Source organism: Ceratotherium simum, chromosome 16, assembly GCF_057802395.1.
Source record: "Ceratotherium simum simum isolate JZ-2026a chromosome 16, ASM5780239v1, whole genome shotgun sequence".
In the NCBI taxonomy this organism is placed as follows: domain Eukaryota; kingdom Metazoa; phylum Chordata; class Mammalia; order Perissodactyla; family Rhinocerotidae; genus Ceratotherium; species Ceratotherium simum.
The window spans coordinates 23,581,432-23,596,720 of record NC_141915.1 but is presented as its reverse complement, the minus strand read 5'-3'; the positions used below and the strand labels follow the sequence as shown (position 1 = coordinate 23,596,720).

General features: G+C 42.2%; 2 protein-coding genes across 3 annotated transcripts in view; one reads left to right on the top strand and one right to left on the bottom strand.

Moving 5' to 3' along the window:
- Positions 1-2,934: 2,934 nt before the first annotated feature.
- ZNF830 (zinc finger protein 830) lies at positions 2,935-4,665 on the bottom strand. The gene has a single exon (XM_004441876.3). It carries the CDS (start codon positions 4,558-4,560, stop codon positions 3,448-3,450), a length of 1,113 nt encoding a protein of 370 aa, XP_004441933.2. The 5' UTR covers positions 4,561-4,665; the 3' UTR covers positions 2,935-3,447.
- Positions 4,557-15,289, top strand: part of CCT6B (chaperonin containing TCP1 subunit 6B) — a 30,069-nt gene continuing 19,336 nt past the window's right edge. For both annotated transcript variants that reach the window (XM_087440792.1, XM_004441872.3), the window contains exons 1-4: positions 4,557-4,876; positions 7,687-7,750; positions 8,318-8,452; positions 13,206-13,379. In XM_087440792.1, the coding sequence (XP_087296918.1) occupies positions 4,740-4,876; positions 7,687-7,750; positions 8,318-8,452; positions 13,206-13,379 (510 nt within the window). In that variant the 5' untranslated portion in view covers positions 4,557-4,739. The remainder of the gene's footprint in view (positions 4,877-7,686; positions 7,751-8,317; positions 8,453-13,205; positions 13,380-15,289) is intronic.

Sequence of the window (15,289 nt, the reverse complement as noted above, 5' to 3'; positions counted from 1 at the left end):
CCAGCACACAAAGAAATATACAGCTGCTTTCTGTGTGGTGGGAACTGGCCTTTCTCCCACGGAGACAGTTGCAACTTGTAAGAATTTCAAGGTCCTTTGGGCGTCGTAGCGCTGGATGGACTGGCCATCTGTGCCGGGCTGGGACGATAACCAGAGAAAACAATGCACATACACAACTACTGGGCTGCGATGATAGCCAGGAAGCTCAGTGCACGTATGCCACGATAACCATTTGTGCATGGGAACACTGAATGCTTGCTCTGTAAACTCTGTAACTGCTTATATAAACTGCTGGAAACTGAGGCCTGGTGAGAGTTCCACCTGTGGAAGGGACACCTTGCCCAGGATGTGTGATCCCCACCCAGCTGTGTCGATTGACAGGACTCTCCCGGCAGTGGGGTGTGGATGTTGTGAGTAATAGATTTATTGTGAAGTAATTGTTCTGATGTGTTCTCTTTTCAGTGAACCTGGTGTTTCCCTTTCCAATCGATCTGATGTTTTTCCCTCTTACTATATGACCTATTCGGATCTGTTTGCTGACTATCACCTTTACTATCCTCTATATAATAAAATATACCTTCAGTCCATTTGTTTGGAGTGGAGTTTCTTTTACATCTCCAATCGAATCCCCGAACCTCTCATAACAGGTGGTATTCACGGTCCAATACCAAAACCTATTTGACCCAACTCAAAGAGGTATAAAGGAGCTCTCCACTATGTGGAGGATCAGGAAGGATCCACTAACCCCTGTAGTCGTGTATGTCGATCTCAGATCCAACAATGATTCACTTGATTTTGGTCAGGACCCCATCACTCACGCTCTGGGATACAGTGCTCTGTATCCCACACTTTGGGAGCAGATTTTGAGAGCTTTTTGCCTCTCCTAGAAACCCGATGGAGTTTATATGTTTAGTAACACATTCCTGGCACTTCTTAAGCACTTCTTTAACTGTGTTACAATTAAGACTTCAACAACCTCAAGGATACTTAACTGTTAACTTAGAGAAAGTTCCTACTCCTTAGAGCATGGCATTCAAGGCCCTCCACAAAGGTTCACAATCTACCTTTCCAATCACAACCTCCATTGTTGTCAGGAATGAACACTCTGCTCTAGTTAAATTGGTCTGCTCAATACCTCCTGAGCATGTTTCATTTTTCCACCTGCATACTTTTCTCTTTAAGTCTGCGCTGTCATTTATGGTAGCCATTAGTCACATATGGCTAGTGAGTACTTGAAATGCGGCCAGTCCAAACTGAGATGTGCTGTTAGATACACTCAGATTTCAAAAACGTAGAACCCCCAAAATGTAAAATATTTCATTAAGAACTGGGCCCACTGTTCAAGGCCAGCTTTGTACTTTCTCATATTCTGAAATAATAAAGCAGTGAATGATAGAAAACTCTGAATAAGTGTGGGTTCATACATTTGAGGCGGGCATGCCCTCTGTCATCAAACTGAAATTGCTATCACTGATCAGCTGACCGCGCAAGAAAGTAGACTTTCTGCCAAAGGCAGAGTGATAACATGCTCAATGAGTGTTAGATAACTTCTTTTAGGCACTCGCTGTAAAAACCCCCAAAATCCTTGAATTCCATCTATATCCTTTTCTTCTTGCTACTAAAGTATTAGCTCTTCCTGCAAAATTCTTTCAATTCTATTCCTTTCCTCTCAATCCATACCTAATCAGAGTCTTGGTCACCTTGCTTTTAAAATCTAGTTTCCAAGAAGTCTCTCAGCTTCCTTTCCCCCTACCCATGTTCATTACATTCCATATACTGCAACTAAAATAACCTTCCATAATATTTTTTTGCAGATATAATTCTTTGCTCAAAAACTTCCACTTTTCCCTCACTGCCTACAGGAAGAACTCTTTTGTCTAGCATTCACAGCTTTTTCACACCCTATCTCTTGCTACTCTCCCCCATAAAACCTGGGCTTTAGGGAAACTAGGTTGAGTTTATGTAAAGCACTTAGAACTTTGCCTGGTCTATATTGTAAAAACTATATAAATCTCAGCTATTATTCTTACTGCTCACTTTTATTTGAATACGCTGTATGTACTTCTATCCCTGGAATACTGATAATTCCTTTTTCCTATTTGAATACCTCTGTCTCCAAAGGGAAAAGGAGTGATTTAAACTATCAATGACAAGCACAAGCCAATTGTAACTCCTGGAGAAAACAACTTATACATCCCTCCTACAACTGATAGAACCTGTAACTCTGAACCCTAATTTACAAGAAAATGTAATATCAAAACTTAAGACTGGATGGACTATAAATAAAAGGTAGTGTTTCTTTTATACAATAGACAGTAAACTTATGGAATGTGTTATTTAAAGAGAAAACAAAGCCTGAAAAAATATAAATGGGTTCTGGATTTAGGGCAGCGGCTCTCCAACTTTGGCATATACTACAATGACCTGAAAATCTTTCGAAACAAATACGGATGCCTGGGCCCCACTCCAGATTTACTGACTCTCTTTAATGGCAGGGCTCTGGCACATGAATTTCTTAAAAGTTTCATAGGTGATTCATGCACACACTTTAAAAAGCCTCATAAGTGATCTTCATGTGCAACTGCAATCCAGGAATCACTGGTTTGAGGATCAAGAGAAATTTTGGGTTAAGGAGGTTGATCATGTTTGGCATAAATATTTCTCCATGTTCTCCTAGAGCACGTTTTTGAGATTTTATTTATTTATTTTTTGTCCCCAAAGCCACAGCAGATAGTTGTATGTCATAGCTGCACATCCTTCTAGTTGCTGTATGTGGGACACGGCCTCAGCATGGCCGGAAAAGCGGTGCGTCGGTGCGCGCCCGGGGTCCGAACCCGGGCCGCCAGCAGCAGAGCGCGCACACTTAACCGCTAAGCCAAGGGGCCGGCCCTAGAGCACGTTTTTGAAACAGAAACAGAATACTCAGAGAATGGATCAGCCTGAATGACTTACTTGTTTATGAGGCATGTTAAAAACAAAAACACAAAAATAAAACAACCCTCCTCCCAACCCTCTTGAGTTTGATTTAGGGGGTCAGAAAAGAAAAAGCCATATACATCCCAACTATCACACTTCGTTTTCATCTAAGAGCTTGTCTGTTGGTCTGACTTCTATTAATTTATAAATTTCAAAACAGAATTACTTGAGTAAATATATATTTAACTATGTACAATATTTACAGTTTACAGGTTTTACCAAAAGTGTACATTTAAATCCGTAAATGTGTGAAAAAGTTGGCATTTTAGTATATAATACTTCAAAAACTTCAAAAACAGCTTTACCTCAAGAATATTTTACACCAGTTTTCCAAAGTGCTACCGTCACAGGCTCGTTGTATCTTAACCCAGTTGGGTTACCAAACGTCTAGGCAGGGAGTAACCGATATCCCATCGAGAGACGCACTTTTTATACAATGGTAGAGTGTAGAAAACTTGGGTCTTTGAAACCCTATAACAAAGCCCCTTTCACCCTCCAATCCTGAGACAACAAATCCTGTAGTTCCCCCTCATCATCGCTGTCAACGTTCTCCTCTTCCTTTTTCTGCAGTTCTTTTATGGTCAGGACCTCTTTAAGCTTACTTTTTATTTCATCCTGGCGATTCCGCAGCTTTTCCACCCGACGGTAACACTCTATCTGCTCATCGATCTCCCCAATCTGCCGGTCCAACCGTCCCTCCTCATCTTCTTCAGCAACGATGGCTTCGGAAATAGTGTTGACCTGTCTCATGGCCTTTTGAAATTCGTCCCACTCTTTGTCCATCTGATCCTTTGGGGCATCAACCTTTCGTACCCTCGCGTCTATCTCGGGGTCGTCAAAAAACCCTTCCGGTAACGCCTCCGCGGTGTTTTCTCTCCTTTCCACTACTTTCTCATGTATCTCTGCTTTCTCAATTGACCCTGAATGAGGAATTAAAGGGGCCTTGGGAGGATTTGTATCCGAGAAATCCTTTGGCAGCATACCACTTGTTGCCTCGCGCGAGGAGGAAAGTGAGTGTTCCTTGCCTTGTGAGTCGGGCAGCTGCTTGCCGGCGTCCCCTCTTTTTCCTTCGCCTCCCCCCTCCTCCTCCTCCTCTTCCTCATCTTCATAATCAGGGAGTAAACCGAGTCCCGAAGCCTTACTGAGGGTAGCTCTAGCGGACTCCTTTCCTGCTTTGTCAAATCTGGTGGGCAAAGCGGACGTGGAGGGCTGTACCTGAGGCACGGGGGAGGCCTTCGCTCTTTTGGCATCTTGGCTATCCGCATCTGGCCCCTTCCTCTTGGCCGACTGAGGCCCTGCGCTGGCGGACGGACCCGGGGTGGCTTCCTTCGCGCCTTTCAGCTCGGCCACTTTCTCTCGGTGCTGCTTTCCCAGGACGTGAGTCTGCCACAGGAGCTCGCTCTTCACCGGGGTGTTACACAGGGCACAGCTCAGCTGCCCCAAACGGTTGTACTTCGCAAACGGAGATTCTATGCGCTTCCGGTTGGTGCTTAGACGCTGCTTCTCCTTCATCAACCGCCGCAGTTCATCCTGATTCACCACTCGCTTTCCCGCAGCAGTCCGAGCAGGGGCCGAGGACGCCATCTTTACGACCTGACCCAAGGCGATTCTGGCTTCCGTCCCGGCGATGCCTGATGACGTCACTTCCTATCCGGGCGGGGATTGGCTGAGGCCCAGGAGTGTGAGCCGTGGCGGCGGGTTTCCCTCCGAGGGGCGGGTCAGGCTGTTGGTGCCGGCCAGCTCGCTCTCTCAGCGGTCGGGGTATGGCTGCGGTAAAGGCGCTGAACTCCAAGGCGGAGGTGGCGCGGGCCCAGGCGGCCCTGGCTGTCAATATATGCGCCGCCCGAGGGCTGCAGGACGTCCTGCGGACCAACTTGGGTCCCAAGGGCACCATGAAAATGTGAGGCGGCGGTTGGAGCAGCGGTTAGGGCGCCGGGGTTTGTGGGGTGTCAGGGCGCGCTCCGAGGCGGACCTTCCGCGAAGATGTTGGAGCGGTGTGGACGCGCCTGTGGGGCTGGTTTCCCGCATTCTCATTCCTGCCCTGAGGTCCTCCCTAGCCGGCTGGGGGAGGAGGAGAAAAGCCTCCCCGAGGAAAGGGCCCCACGAGGGGAGCTGTGCCCCGCCCCAACTTTTCGTTGTGTTTCATATGCAATTAGAGAGTTCATTTAGTGTCTCGTATCAAACAGAGGCCGTCTAACTCCCCTGCTCTTTGAGTCTACGTACGCTTAGTTTTGGTTTTGTTTGGCGGTGTGTTGTGGAGAGGGCACGGGCTTTGGAGCCTGCCAGGCTTGGGTTCAGATCCAGGTTCCCCTTCTATCTGTGAGTCCTTAGGCAAGTTACTTGAACACTCTGCCTATGGTTCTTCGTATCTGTTCATCCTTTCATCATATATTTATTTAGCACCATTATTTTCTTTAGAAGAGCCTGAGGGAAAGAGACTAGTGAGGACAAAAAGGTTTAAGAGGAGAGAGATACAGGCTCAGAGGAATGAGTAAAATAAATTAATGTTAACAGTAAAAGAGAGCCCTTATTATGTACTAACTGGGATGCTGGGATCACAGATGGCCAAGATACAGTTTCTGTTCTTAAGGAGATCTGGTAAAGAGGAAATGTGCTAAATATAGGTAGGTAGGTAGGTAGATAGATGATTATTCTGAGGAAAGGGACTAATTACTGATGGGAGAAGGAAAAGCGCCTCAAATAACATGATTTTTTTTTTTATGGACTCCAATTGTTATTCAGAGCCCCATTTACTATATTTTTAAAAATAATTATTGAGCTGAAATTCACATAACATAAAGTTGAACAAATTCAAATGAACAATTCAGTGGCATTTAGTACATTCACAGTTGTGAAATCACCACCTCATTTACCTTTAATCACAGTAACCTGACTGACTACAGCTTGTCATTCTTTCTTTCAAAAAATGCTATCTTTAAAAAAAAATTATTTTATTGAGGTCATATTGGTTCATAATATTGTATAATTCCAGGTGTACATTATTATATATCAGTTTCTGTATAGACTACATCTTGCGAACCCCTAATAGTCTAGTTTTTTTTTTTTAATTAATTATTTATTTATTTATTTTTTTCCCCCAAAGCCCCAGTAGACAGCTGCATGTCACAGTTGCACAGCCTTCCAGCTGCCGTACGTGGGACGCGGCCCCAGCACGGCTGGAGAAGCGGTGCGTCGGTGCGCGCCCGGGATCCGAACCCGGGCTGCCAGCAGCGGAAAGCGCGCACTCAACCGCTAAGCCACGGGGCCGGCCCCTTAATAGTCTAGTTTTTATCAGTCACCATACATATGTGCCCCTTTACCCTTTTCCCCCTCCCCCTCTGGTAACCACTAATCTGTTCTCCAAATCCACGTGTTTGTTTATCTTCCACATATGAGTGAAATCATACAGTGTTTGTCTTTGTCTGGCTTATTTTGCTTAACATCATACCCTCAAGATCCATCCATGTTGTTGTGAATGGGATGATTTTGTCTTGTTTATGGCTGAGTAGTATTCCATTGTATATATATATATACCACATCTTCTTTATCGATACATCAGTTGATGGGCACTTTTTTGTGTGTGTGTGTGTGTGTGAGGAAGGTTAGCCCTGAGCTAACATCTGATGCCAATCATCTTTTTGCTGAGGAAGCTTGGCCCAGGGCTAACATCTGTGCCCATCTTCCTCTAGTTTACATGGGATGCTGCCACAGCATTGCTTGACAAGCAGGGCGTGGGTCTGTGCCAGGGATCCAAACCTGCGAACCCCCGGGCCACCAAAGCAGAACGTGTGAACTTAACCACTGCGCCAACCGGGCAGGCTCCAATGGGCACTTTTCATGAGAGTCTTGAAAGACTAGTTAGAGTTCACTAGTTGGAGAAGGGAGTAAAGGCCTTCTAGATAGAGTGATTTTAGGAACAAGAAAGCCTAGTGGTGTAAATCCAACACAAACAAAAACAAATGATGTATTTGAGGGAACCACAAGATTTGCCCACAGGATTTCTTTTAGTGGATGAGGCAGAAAAAATAGATATTACCCATATTGGGAAAGGTCAACGATGTCATTGCTAAATAGTTTGGATTTTACCTTGAAGCTGATGGAGAACATGAACATCATTGAAGGATTTTTGATCAGGGAACTAACTGAGTTATATTACCTTTTAGAAAGATGAATGTGGTGTGGTGGATGGATTCAGATTCAAAGATATGAGGATGCTAAGTAGTCCAGACTACCGATGATGATGACAGTGGAAATGGAGAGGAAGGGGTAGATTCAAGAGACATTTAGATTGTAGAATTGACAGAACTTGATGATCTAATAAATGTGAGGGATGAGGGAAGAAACCAAGTTGAGTGAATGAATGGTAACATTTCACCAAAATAAAAAACCTGCTGGAAATTCACAAATTTGTGGTTTGTGTGGTTCCAAGTACTCTTCTTTGACCAAATCACTGTTCATAACTCTTCAACTGCTCTTATCCTTAACCTTGTAAATGCTCCATTTGGAATGAAATCGCCATAGCAGTGTATCTTGGGAGAAGTGATTCTGTGGGCTGCAAATGGTGGGAATTACTGTGGCGTCTCCCCATGGTACGATGGAAGTTTTCCAAGCGCAGTTCCCTATACTAAGGATAGTGGGACGGCAAGCACTGGGAGTGTCTCGCTTGACTCTTGCCACGTGAAGTTAGTAACATCACTGTTTTTTGAACAGGCTTGTTTCTGGTGCAGGTGATATCAAAGTCACCAAAGATGGCAATGTGCTGCTCCATGAGATGGTGAGCTGATGCTGCTGACTTTAATCAACCTTAATAAGCCTTAATTGAGAATATAGTACAATTTGCATATCTCTAAACCAAGGCTGTCAGCTAAATATTGCAGTCATGAGATATGCTTGTTGGATTAAACCTCAATGAAAGTTTGTTTTAGCTGTTTTCAAATCTTTGTATAGTCTAAGTAATAGCTTAGGGATACTTCCAAATTAGTTACATGTTTTAAAGGCGCTGCATTATGTTCTTTGTAATCATGGAAAAATAAAAAATCCTTTGCAATTTTAGTAAATACATTCATCTTTGAGATTGAAGGATTTAATCTTATTTTGGAAATGTCATTGCATTCTGAACCAAAGACCCTTTTATAAAATGTTCAAACTTCATTAGTTCTCAATTTTTAACTTTTGGTGTTGACGTTTATTAAGCCTTGATAATACAAAACTTGGGAGCTTGTAGATTGAAGCTTGTTTCATTTCTTGATTTTACTATTGACCCTTAGGTTATCTTGTTTTGGGTAGACTATTGCTTTATCTCATTCTCTCTCTTTTTTAACCTGTTGCTTACTTTTTGCAGCAAATTCAACACCCAACGGCTTCCTTGATAGCAAAAGTAGCAACAGCCCAGGATGACATTACAGGAGATGGTACTACTTCAAATGTTCTAATTATTGGAGAGTTACTAAAACAAGCTGATCTTTACATTTCTGAGGTATTAGAATTTCATAGAATTCGCATTCCTGTGGTACTTTATTTTGAATGGAAATTTTTTTTTTTTTTGGTAAAATGGTTTAATTTTAGAGGGCAAAAGTTAATTTTTATCAAGATATTTTTGGACGATTATAAGTGGAAATAATAATGAACTTTTGTCAAAATAATGCCTTTATTGGAATTATATACCTCTTTTTAAAAAGAAATATTTAAGATATGTAAAAAGGTAAAAAATTAGTCACGTATCCATGACTAATGACCTAAGAAAGAAAACATCACTGATAAAGTTAAAACCAAATTATGCACCTTTTAAAAAAACTGGAAAAACGTTGTTGAAGGTTTTCTACACTGTGAATTTACCTATCTTTCTAGTTTTATTTCCCTTTATAAACCATGTAGTCTAGCCAGACTCCTCCATTCACTAGCCTCTGAAATCATTATATACATTTCTACCTCTGTGCCTTTGTTCAATCTGTATTATTTTCTTAGCATTACTTATCTGTCTTCTCTAAGTATTTGAATTTTTCCTCTCCTTTAAGGATCGTTTCAGCAAAGCATAACCTGGTCAAAGTGCTAAAATTATTACTTCTTTGTGTTTCATTTAGTATTGGGAATTGCCTATTAATTTAGTACCTGCAACTTATCTCAGGATGCTTTTGGCTGTAAGCAGTAGAAACTTGATTAAAACCACTAAACTGAAGAAATTATCTCCCATAACAGAACATAGATAAGGCAGGCTTTCAGGGTTGGTTGATTACAAAATGCAGTCAGTCACCAAATACCCAGGTCCTTCCGTCTCTCAGCTCTTCCACTTACATGCTGTCTCATCATGAGATTTATTTCCATCCTGAATGTGAGACTGTCAGAGGGGGCCGGCCCTGTGGCTGAGCGGTTAAGTGCGCGCGCTCTGCTGCTGGCGGCCCCGGGGTTCGGATCCCGGGCACGCACCGACGCACCGCTTCTCCGGCCATGCTGAGGCTGCATCCCACATACAGCAACTAGAAGGATGTGCAGCTATGACGTACAACTATCTACTGGGGCTTTGGGGGAGAAAAAGGAGGAGGATTGGCAATAGATGTTAGCTCAGAACCAGTCTTCCTCAGCAAAAAGAGGAGGATTAGCATGGATGTTAGCTCAGGGCTGATTTTCCTCACAAAAAAAAAAAAAAAAAAGAAAAAAAAGACTGTCAGAGGAAATCAGGGCTACCTGCTTCCCTTAGCAACCCTCAGCAAGAGAGGGAAAGAAAAACCATTCACCCAAATATGGAATATGAGTTTTTCCTTTACATGATTGAGCCAACCTTGGTCTTATATCCATCACAAACCAGTAACAGTTATTAGGGGAATTGACTTAATCTAATTGGGATCCACCCCTTGAGCTAGGGATAGGGTCAGCTTCCTCTGAAGCACTGGAGGAAGAGAGATACCTAAACAAAATTAGGGTTAGGTTAGGAAGAAAGAAGTTAGAGAAGGGGGAGATGCTGACAGACATTGACATAATGATGAAACTGTGTGGCAGTACGGTGATAGAGCTAGGCACAGGATATGATGGAAACGGGGAGGAGGGAGGAATCTCCTAAACTAGCCTGAGGTAGTCAGGAAGCACTTTCTGGAGGAAATAAGGCCTGGGCTAAATCTTTAGGATGAAGAGGAGTGAGCCAGATGAGAGAGTGAGGGGGAGGGAGAATGGCATTCCAGGCAGAAGGAACATGAGCAAAGGCACAGAGAAGAGAAGCACCATGGTGTGTGTGTAGAGCTACAAGCAGTTTGGTGTTGGCGGAATGTAAAGTGACGTGGACAGTAGTGAAAAGGCTGGAGAAGAAGGTGGGAGCCAGATCCTGGTGGGCATGTGGTACACTAACCAAGAAGAAGAATATTCATATTAACATATTAATGAGTGATATGGGCAGATTGGCATTTTAAATATTTGGGGGCCAGTTTTAAGGGAGTCAAGACTGGAGGTTTTCATAGCAGTCCAGGTGAGAACTTGTGAGGTCCTAGACCCAGGAAATATTTTGAAAATGGTTAATAACACAGGCCCTGGAGTCAGGCCTTGTGGGTTTAAATCCTGGCTCTACCTCTTACTAGCCCAGTGATCTAAGACAAATTACATTATCCCTTTAAGCCTCAATTTCCTCATCTGTGTAACAAGAATAATAACAACACCCACTTCATAGTGTTGAGAGGACTAAAATAATATAAGTACAGCCCTTTAGAATTGTGCCTGGCAGAAATGCTCAATAGGGGCCAGCCTGGTGGCGTAGTGGTTAAGTGCGCTGACTCCACTGCGGCGGCACGGGGTTTGGATCCCGGGCGGGCACTGACGCATTGCTTGTCAAGCCATGCTGCGGCGGCGTCCCCCTCTGCTTTATATAAGCAGAGGAAGATGGGCACAGATGTTAGTCCAGGGCCAGTCTTCCTCAGCAAAAAGAGGAGTATTGGCAACAGATGTTAGCTCAGGGCTAATCTTTCTCAGAAAAAGAAAAGAAAAAAGAAATGCTCAATAAATGTCAACTTTTAAAAAAATTTTTTTTTTTGAGGAAGATTGGCCCTGAGCTAACATCTGTTGCCAGTCTTCCTACTTTTTCCCTTTTTTCTCCCCAAAGCCCCAGTAGATAGTTTTATGTCATAGTTGTACATCCTTCTAGTTGCTGTATGTGGGATGCTGCCTTAGCATGGCTTGATGAGTGGTGGTAGGTCCACGCCCAGGGTCCGAACCCGCAAACCCTGGGCTGCCAAAGTGGAATGCACGAGCTTACCCACTAAGCCACGGGGCCAGCCCCCAATAAATGTAAACTTTTAAAAGTTATAAATTATAAGACAGATGTAAAGGAATGGAGGAAAGGAATAAATTAAACCTAGTTCTTTCTAGCTTTCAGTGAGTTTTGTGTTATTTTTCAGAATAACCAATAGTGTTTTTTCTTTTTTTTTTTTTTGGTGAGGAAGATTTGCCCTGAGCTAGCATCTGATGCTGATCTTCCTCTTTTTGCTTGAGGAAGATTGTCCCTGAGCTAACATCTGTGCCAATCTTCCTCTATTTTGTATGTGAGCCACTGGCACAGCATGGCCGCCGACAAGGGGTGAAGGTCTGCACCTGGGAACTGAACCTGGGCTGCTGAAGCAGAGCATGCCAAACTTAACCACTGGGCTACGGGGCTGGCCCCCTATAGTGTTTTTTTAAAAAAATTATTTTGTTATAATGTCAGACCTACAGAACAGTTGCAAGAATATTCCAAAGAATAACATTTCTCTCTCTCTTTCAGATGTATGTATATATATATACACACACATATACACATATATATATATGTAGTAATGTACATACTTTTTTTATGAATGGCATAAGAGTAAGTTACAGACATGATGATCTAAATATTTCAGTGTATATTTCTAAATCGGAATTCTCTTATATAACCATAGCATAGTGATCAAAAACAGGAAATAAGTATTAACATTGACACATTGATATGGTACTATTATCTAATCTGCAGATTTTTATTTATTTTTTTTGTGAAGAAGATTGGCTCTGAGCTAACATCCATGCCAATCCTCCTCTTTTTTTGCTGAGGAAGACCAGCCCTGAACTAATGTCTATTGCCAATCCTCTTCTTGTTTTTCCCCAAAGTGCCCCAGTGGACAGTTGTATGTCATAGCTGCACATCCTTCTAGTTGCTGTATGTGGGACGCCGCTTCAGCATGGCCAGACAAGCAGTGCGTCGGTGCACGCCCGGGATCCAAACCTGGGCCGCCAGTAGTGGAGCACGTGGACTTAACCGCTAAGCCAAGGGGCCAGCCCCCAATCTTTGAATAAAATCTGAAATTTTATTCAAATTTCATCACTTGTCCCAGTAATGTCCTTTATAGTACAGGAAAATCTAGGCTTACGCGTTGCGTTAGTTGTCCTGTCCGTTTTGTCTCCTTTAAGCTGGAATAGTTCCTAAGCCATCTTTTGTGTTTCACGACATTGCTACTTTTAGAGTACAGGCCATGGGCCAGCCTGGTGGTGGAGCAGTTAAGTTCGCACGTTCTGCTTCGGCGGCCTGGGGTTCGGGGGTTTGGATCCTGGGCGCGGAACTACTCACCACTTGTCAAGCCATGCTGAGGCGGTGTCCCACATAGGAAAAAAAAGAAAAAGAGGAGGATTGGCAACAGATGTTAGCGCGGGGCCAATCTTCCTCCAAAAAAAAAAAAAAAAAGAAAAGAGTACAGGCCAGTTATTTTGTAGAAAGTCCCTGAATTTGGATTTGTCTGTTTTCTCATAAATTAGACTCAGGTTATGAACTTTTGGCTAGAATACTATAGACGTGCTGTAGTGTTCTTAATGCGGCATATCAGGAGGTAAATGAAGTCTATTTGTCACATTACTGTGATATTAACACTGAACATTTGGTGAAGGTGGTGTCTGTCTGCCACTTTTCTCCAAATTAGTGCTGGTTCTTTGCATTAAAAGGAGTCTTTTGTGCCCATTCAGAAGGGCACCACATCATGACAATGTGTCATAATTTTCAGAAATAGAAAGGATTTTTGTAGTTTTTTGTACTGGACTTATAATTTTTCTGTAAGTTTGAGATTATTTTAAATATGAAGCACTGAAAAATTAATTTTATGAATTACGTACATAGACTTATATTTAGTGGCATTGATGTGGGTAGCATTACTTTTTTTGTACATACCTATTAATAGGAGAGGATGGTTACATTTACACTGGATGACTTATATACTTTGATAATTTATAGTTTTACGTTGATGTAATAGGGCCTGCACCCTAGAATAATAGCTGAAGGATTTGAAGCTGCAAAGATAAAAGCACTTGAAGTATTGGAAGAAGTTAAAATTGAAAAAGAGATGAAAAGAGAAATCCTCTTAGATGTGGCTAGAACATCTCTACAAACTAAAGTTCATGCTGAACTGGCTGATGTCTTAACAGAGGTATGTGATTAAGCTTTTGCATCCAGAACGAGTATAGACTAACACATGGTGATATTTTTCTTTTTCCTGTAAGGTAATCAACCATTGCATGTGGTTCTTTTTGAAGTACAATAAAATATGGAAGACAAACATTTATAGGCTTACTTATAGACTAGATTTGATTGGTCAGCATGAGATGTGCTGTCATATTAAGCCTTCTTTTAAGTTAACTTGAAAGTTGGAAGAGGCTTGGCTGCCCAGGGATCATCCCATGTGGAAGCCGTCCCACAGCCGTGGGGTGATGTACTAGTCTCTTAAACCTAGAGGTCCATGTTTATTATGTGAGGTGACACATGGGGAAGTTGTTTTGGTAGCGTGCCTTGTAGTTAAAGTTAGCACTTTAATGAAGCATGATTGATCTAATAGATAATGTTCACATCTGGGAAATGCATATTTGTTTTGTTTATTTCTAAAGGTAGAATGTATGTAATATAAGGACAAGATTGGGTATTTCAGGAAGGCTTTTATCAGGTGGCTATAGTTTGATGATATCATCCTTGTTCCTCAGCTTTGTAGTTTCTGAAACTTGAAGATATTAGTTTATCAGGAATGAGAAGGTTGTAGCAAGCAAATTCACAAGTCATTGACATATAAATCAGAACACTATCTTACTAATTTGCTTTGAGAAATATAAATAACAAATGGACTGGAACACCTGAGTTGTTTCTGGTCAATTCTCTTTACCAATAGGAAAACCTACTCAGGAAATCAGATTAAGATCAGACAGTTTCTTGCTGAGCAGAGTCCAAATAAAGACTCGGCTGGATTTTCTGCTGTTGGAGTACATATATCAAGTGGCCCAGCCTCTTCATGCTATCTGGTTAGGGCCCCCATCCTCTTTTGGAGTTACAGAAACACCCATACTCTATGATTCCCTGGGCACCAAAACCAAATATCATGTTACCTCAGGCAAACTTTTCTAAGATAAATTTTTTTGCTTTATTTATATTTTAGGATGGTTGTACTGTAGCTCTTAATTTCTGTAGTCAGTTATTTTCACATTACTTTCTGAGCTAAGCAATAGGGTGTGTCGTGCTATGCTTCTCAAATTGCATATCCCTGGGGATATTTGCCAGAATAAATGAGACATGTCTTTCTGGAGTGTTAATTTTGCTTTACGATTTTGGGGAAAAGCATTATTTTCACACTAAAACAAACATGTATATATTATGGTATGACATGGAAACTTTTCATGACAAAACACAAAACTGAAAAATTTCTTGTTATAGCCAGCAAATTTGAGCTCTTCCCTTAGATTACATTTCCTTCTTTTCAGGTATCCTTTTCTTTTAAGGTGTCTTTTGGTGGAGAAGTTTGAGTAGTGTTAGTACAGTAGAAAGAGTAGTGTCTGGGCAGTTAAAGATACCTGTATTCTAGTCCTGGCTCTGCTACTACCTGTTAGACCTTACTGTAAGACCATAATTTCTTTTTTTGTTTTTTTGTAAGAAGACTAGCCCTGAGCTAACGTCCAATGCCAATCCTCCTCTTTTTTTTTTTTTTTTGCGGAAGAAGATTGGCCCTGGGCTAACATCCGTGCCAATCTTCCTCTACTTTATATGGGACGCCGCCACAGCATGGCTTGACAAGCGGTGCGTTGGTGCGCGCCCGGGATCTGAACCTGCAAACCCCAGGCCACCGAAGCAGAGTGCAGTCACTTAACTGCTGTGCCCCTGGGCTGGCCCCAAGACCATAATTTCTTAAAAGCTTATCTTAGTTTCCTTATCTGTAAAATAAAGGGTTTGGACCTGTTGATCTCTGAAGTTCCTTGCTCTAAGGTATCTATTGGCATTGGTTATTTTTAGTGTCCATGAAAAGTGGCACTTTTTTGCCTTGCCCTATGTTTTGGAGCCTGAAGCCCTTTACCTGCTTAG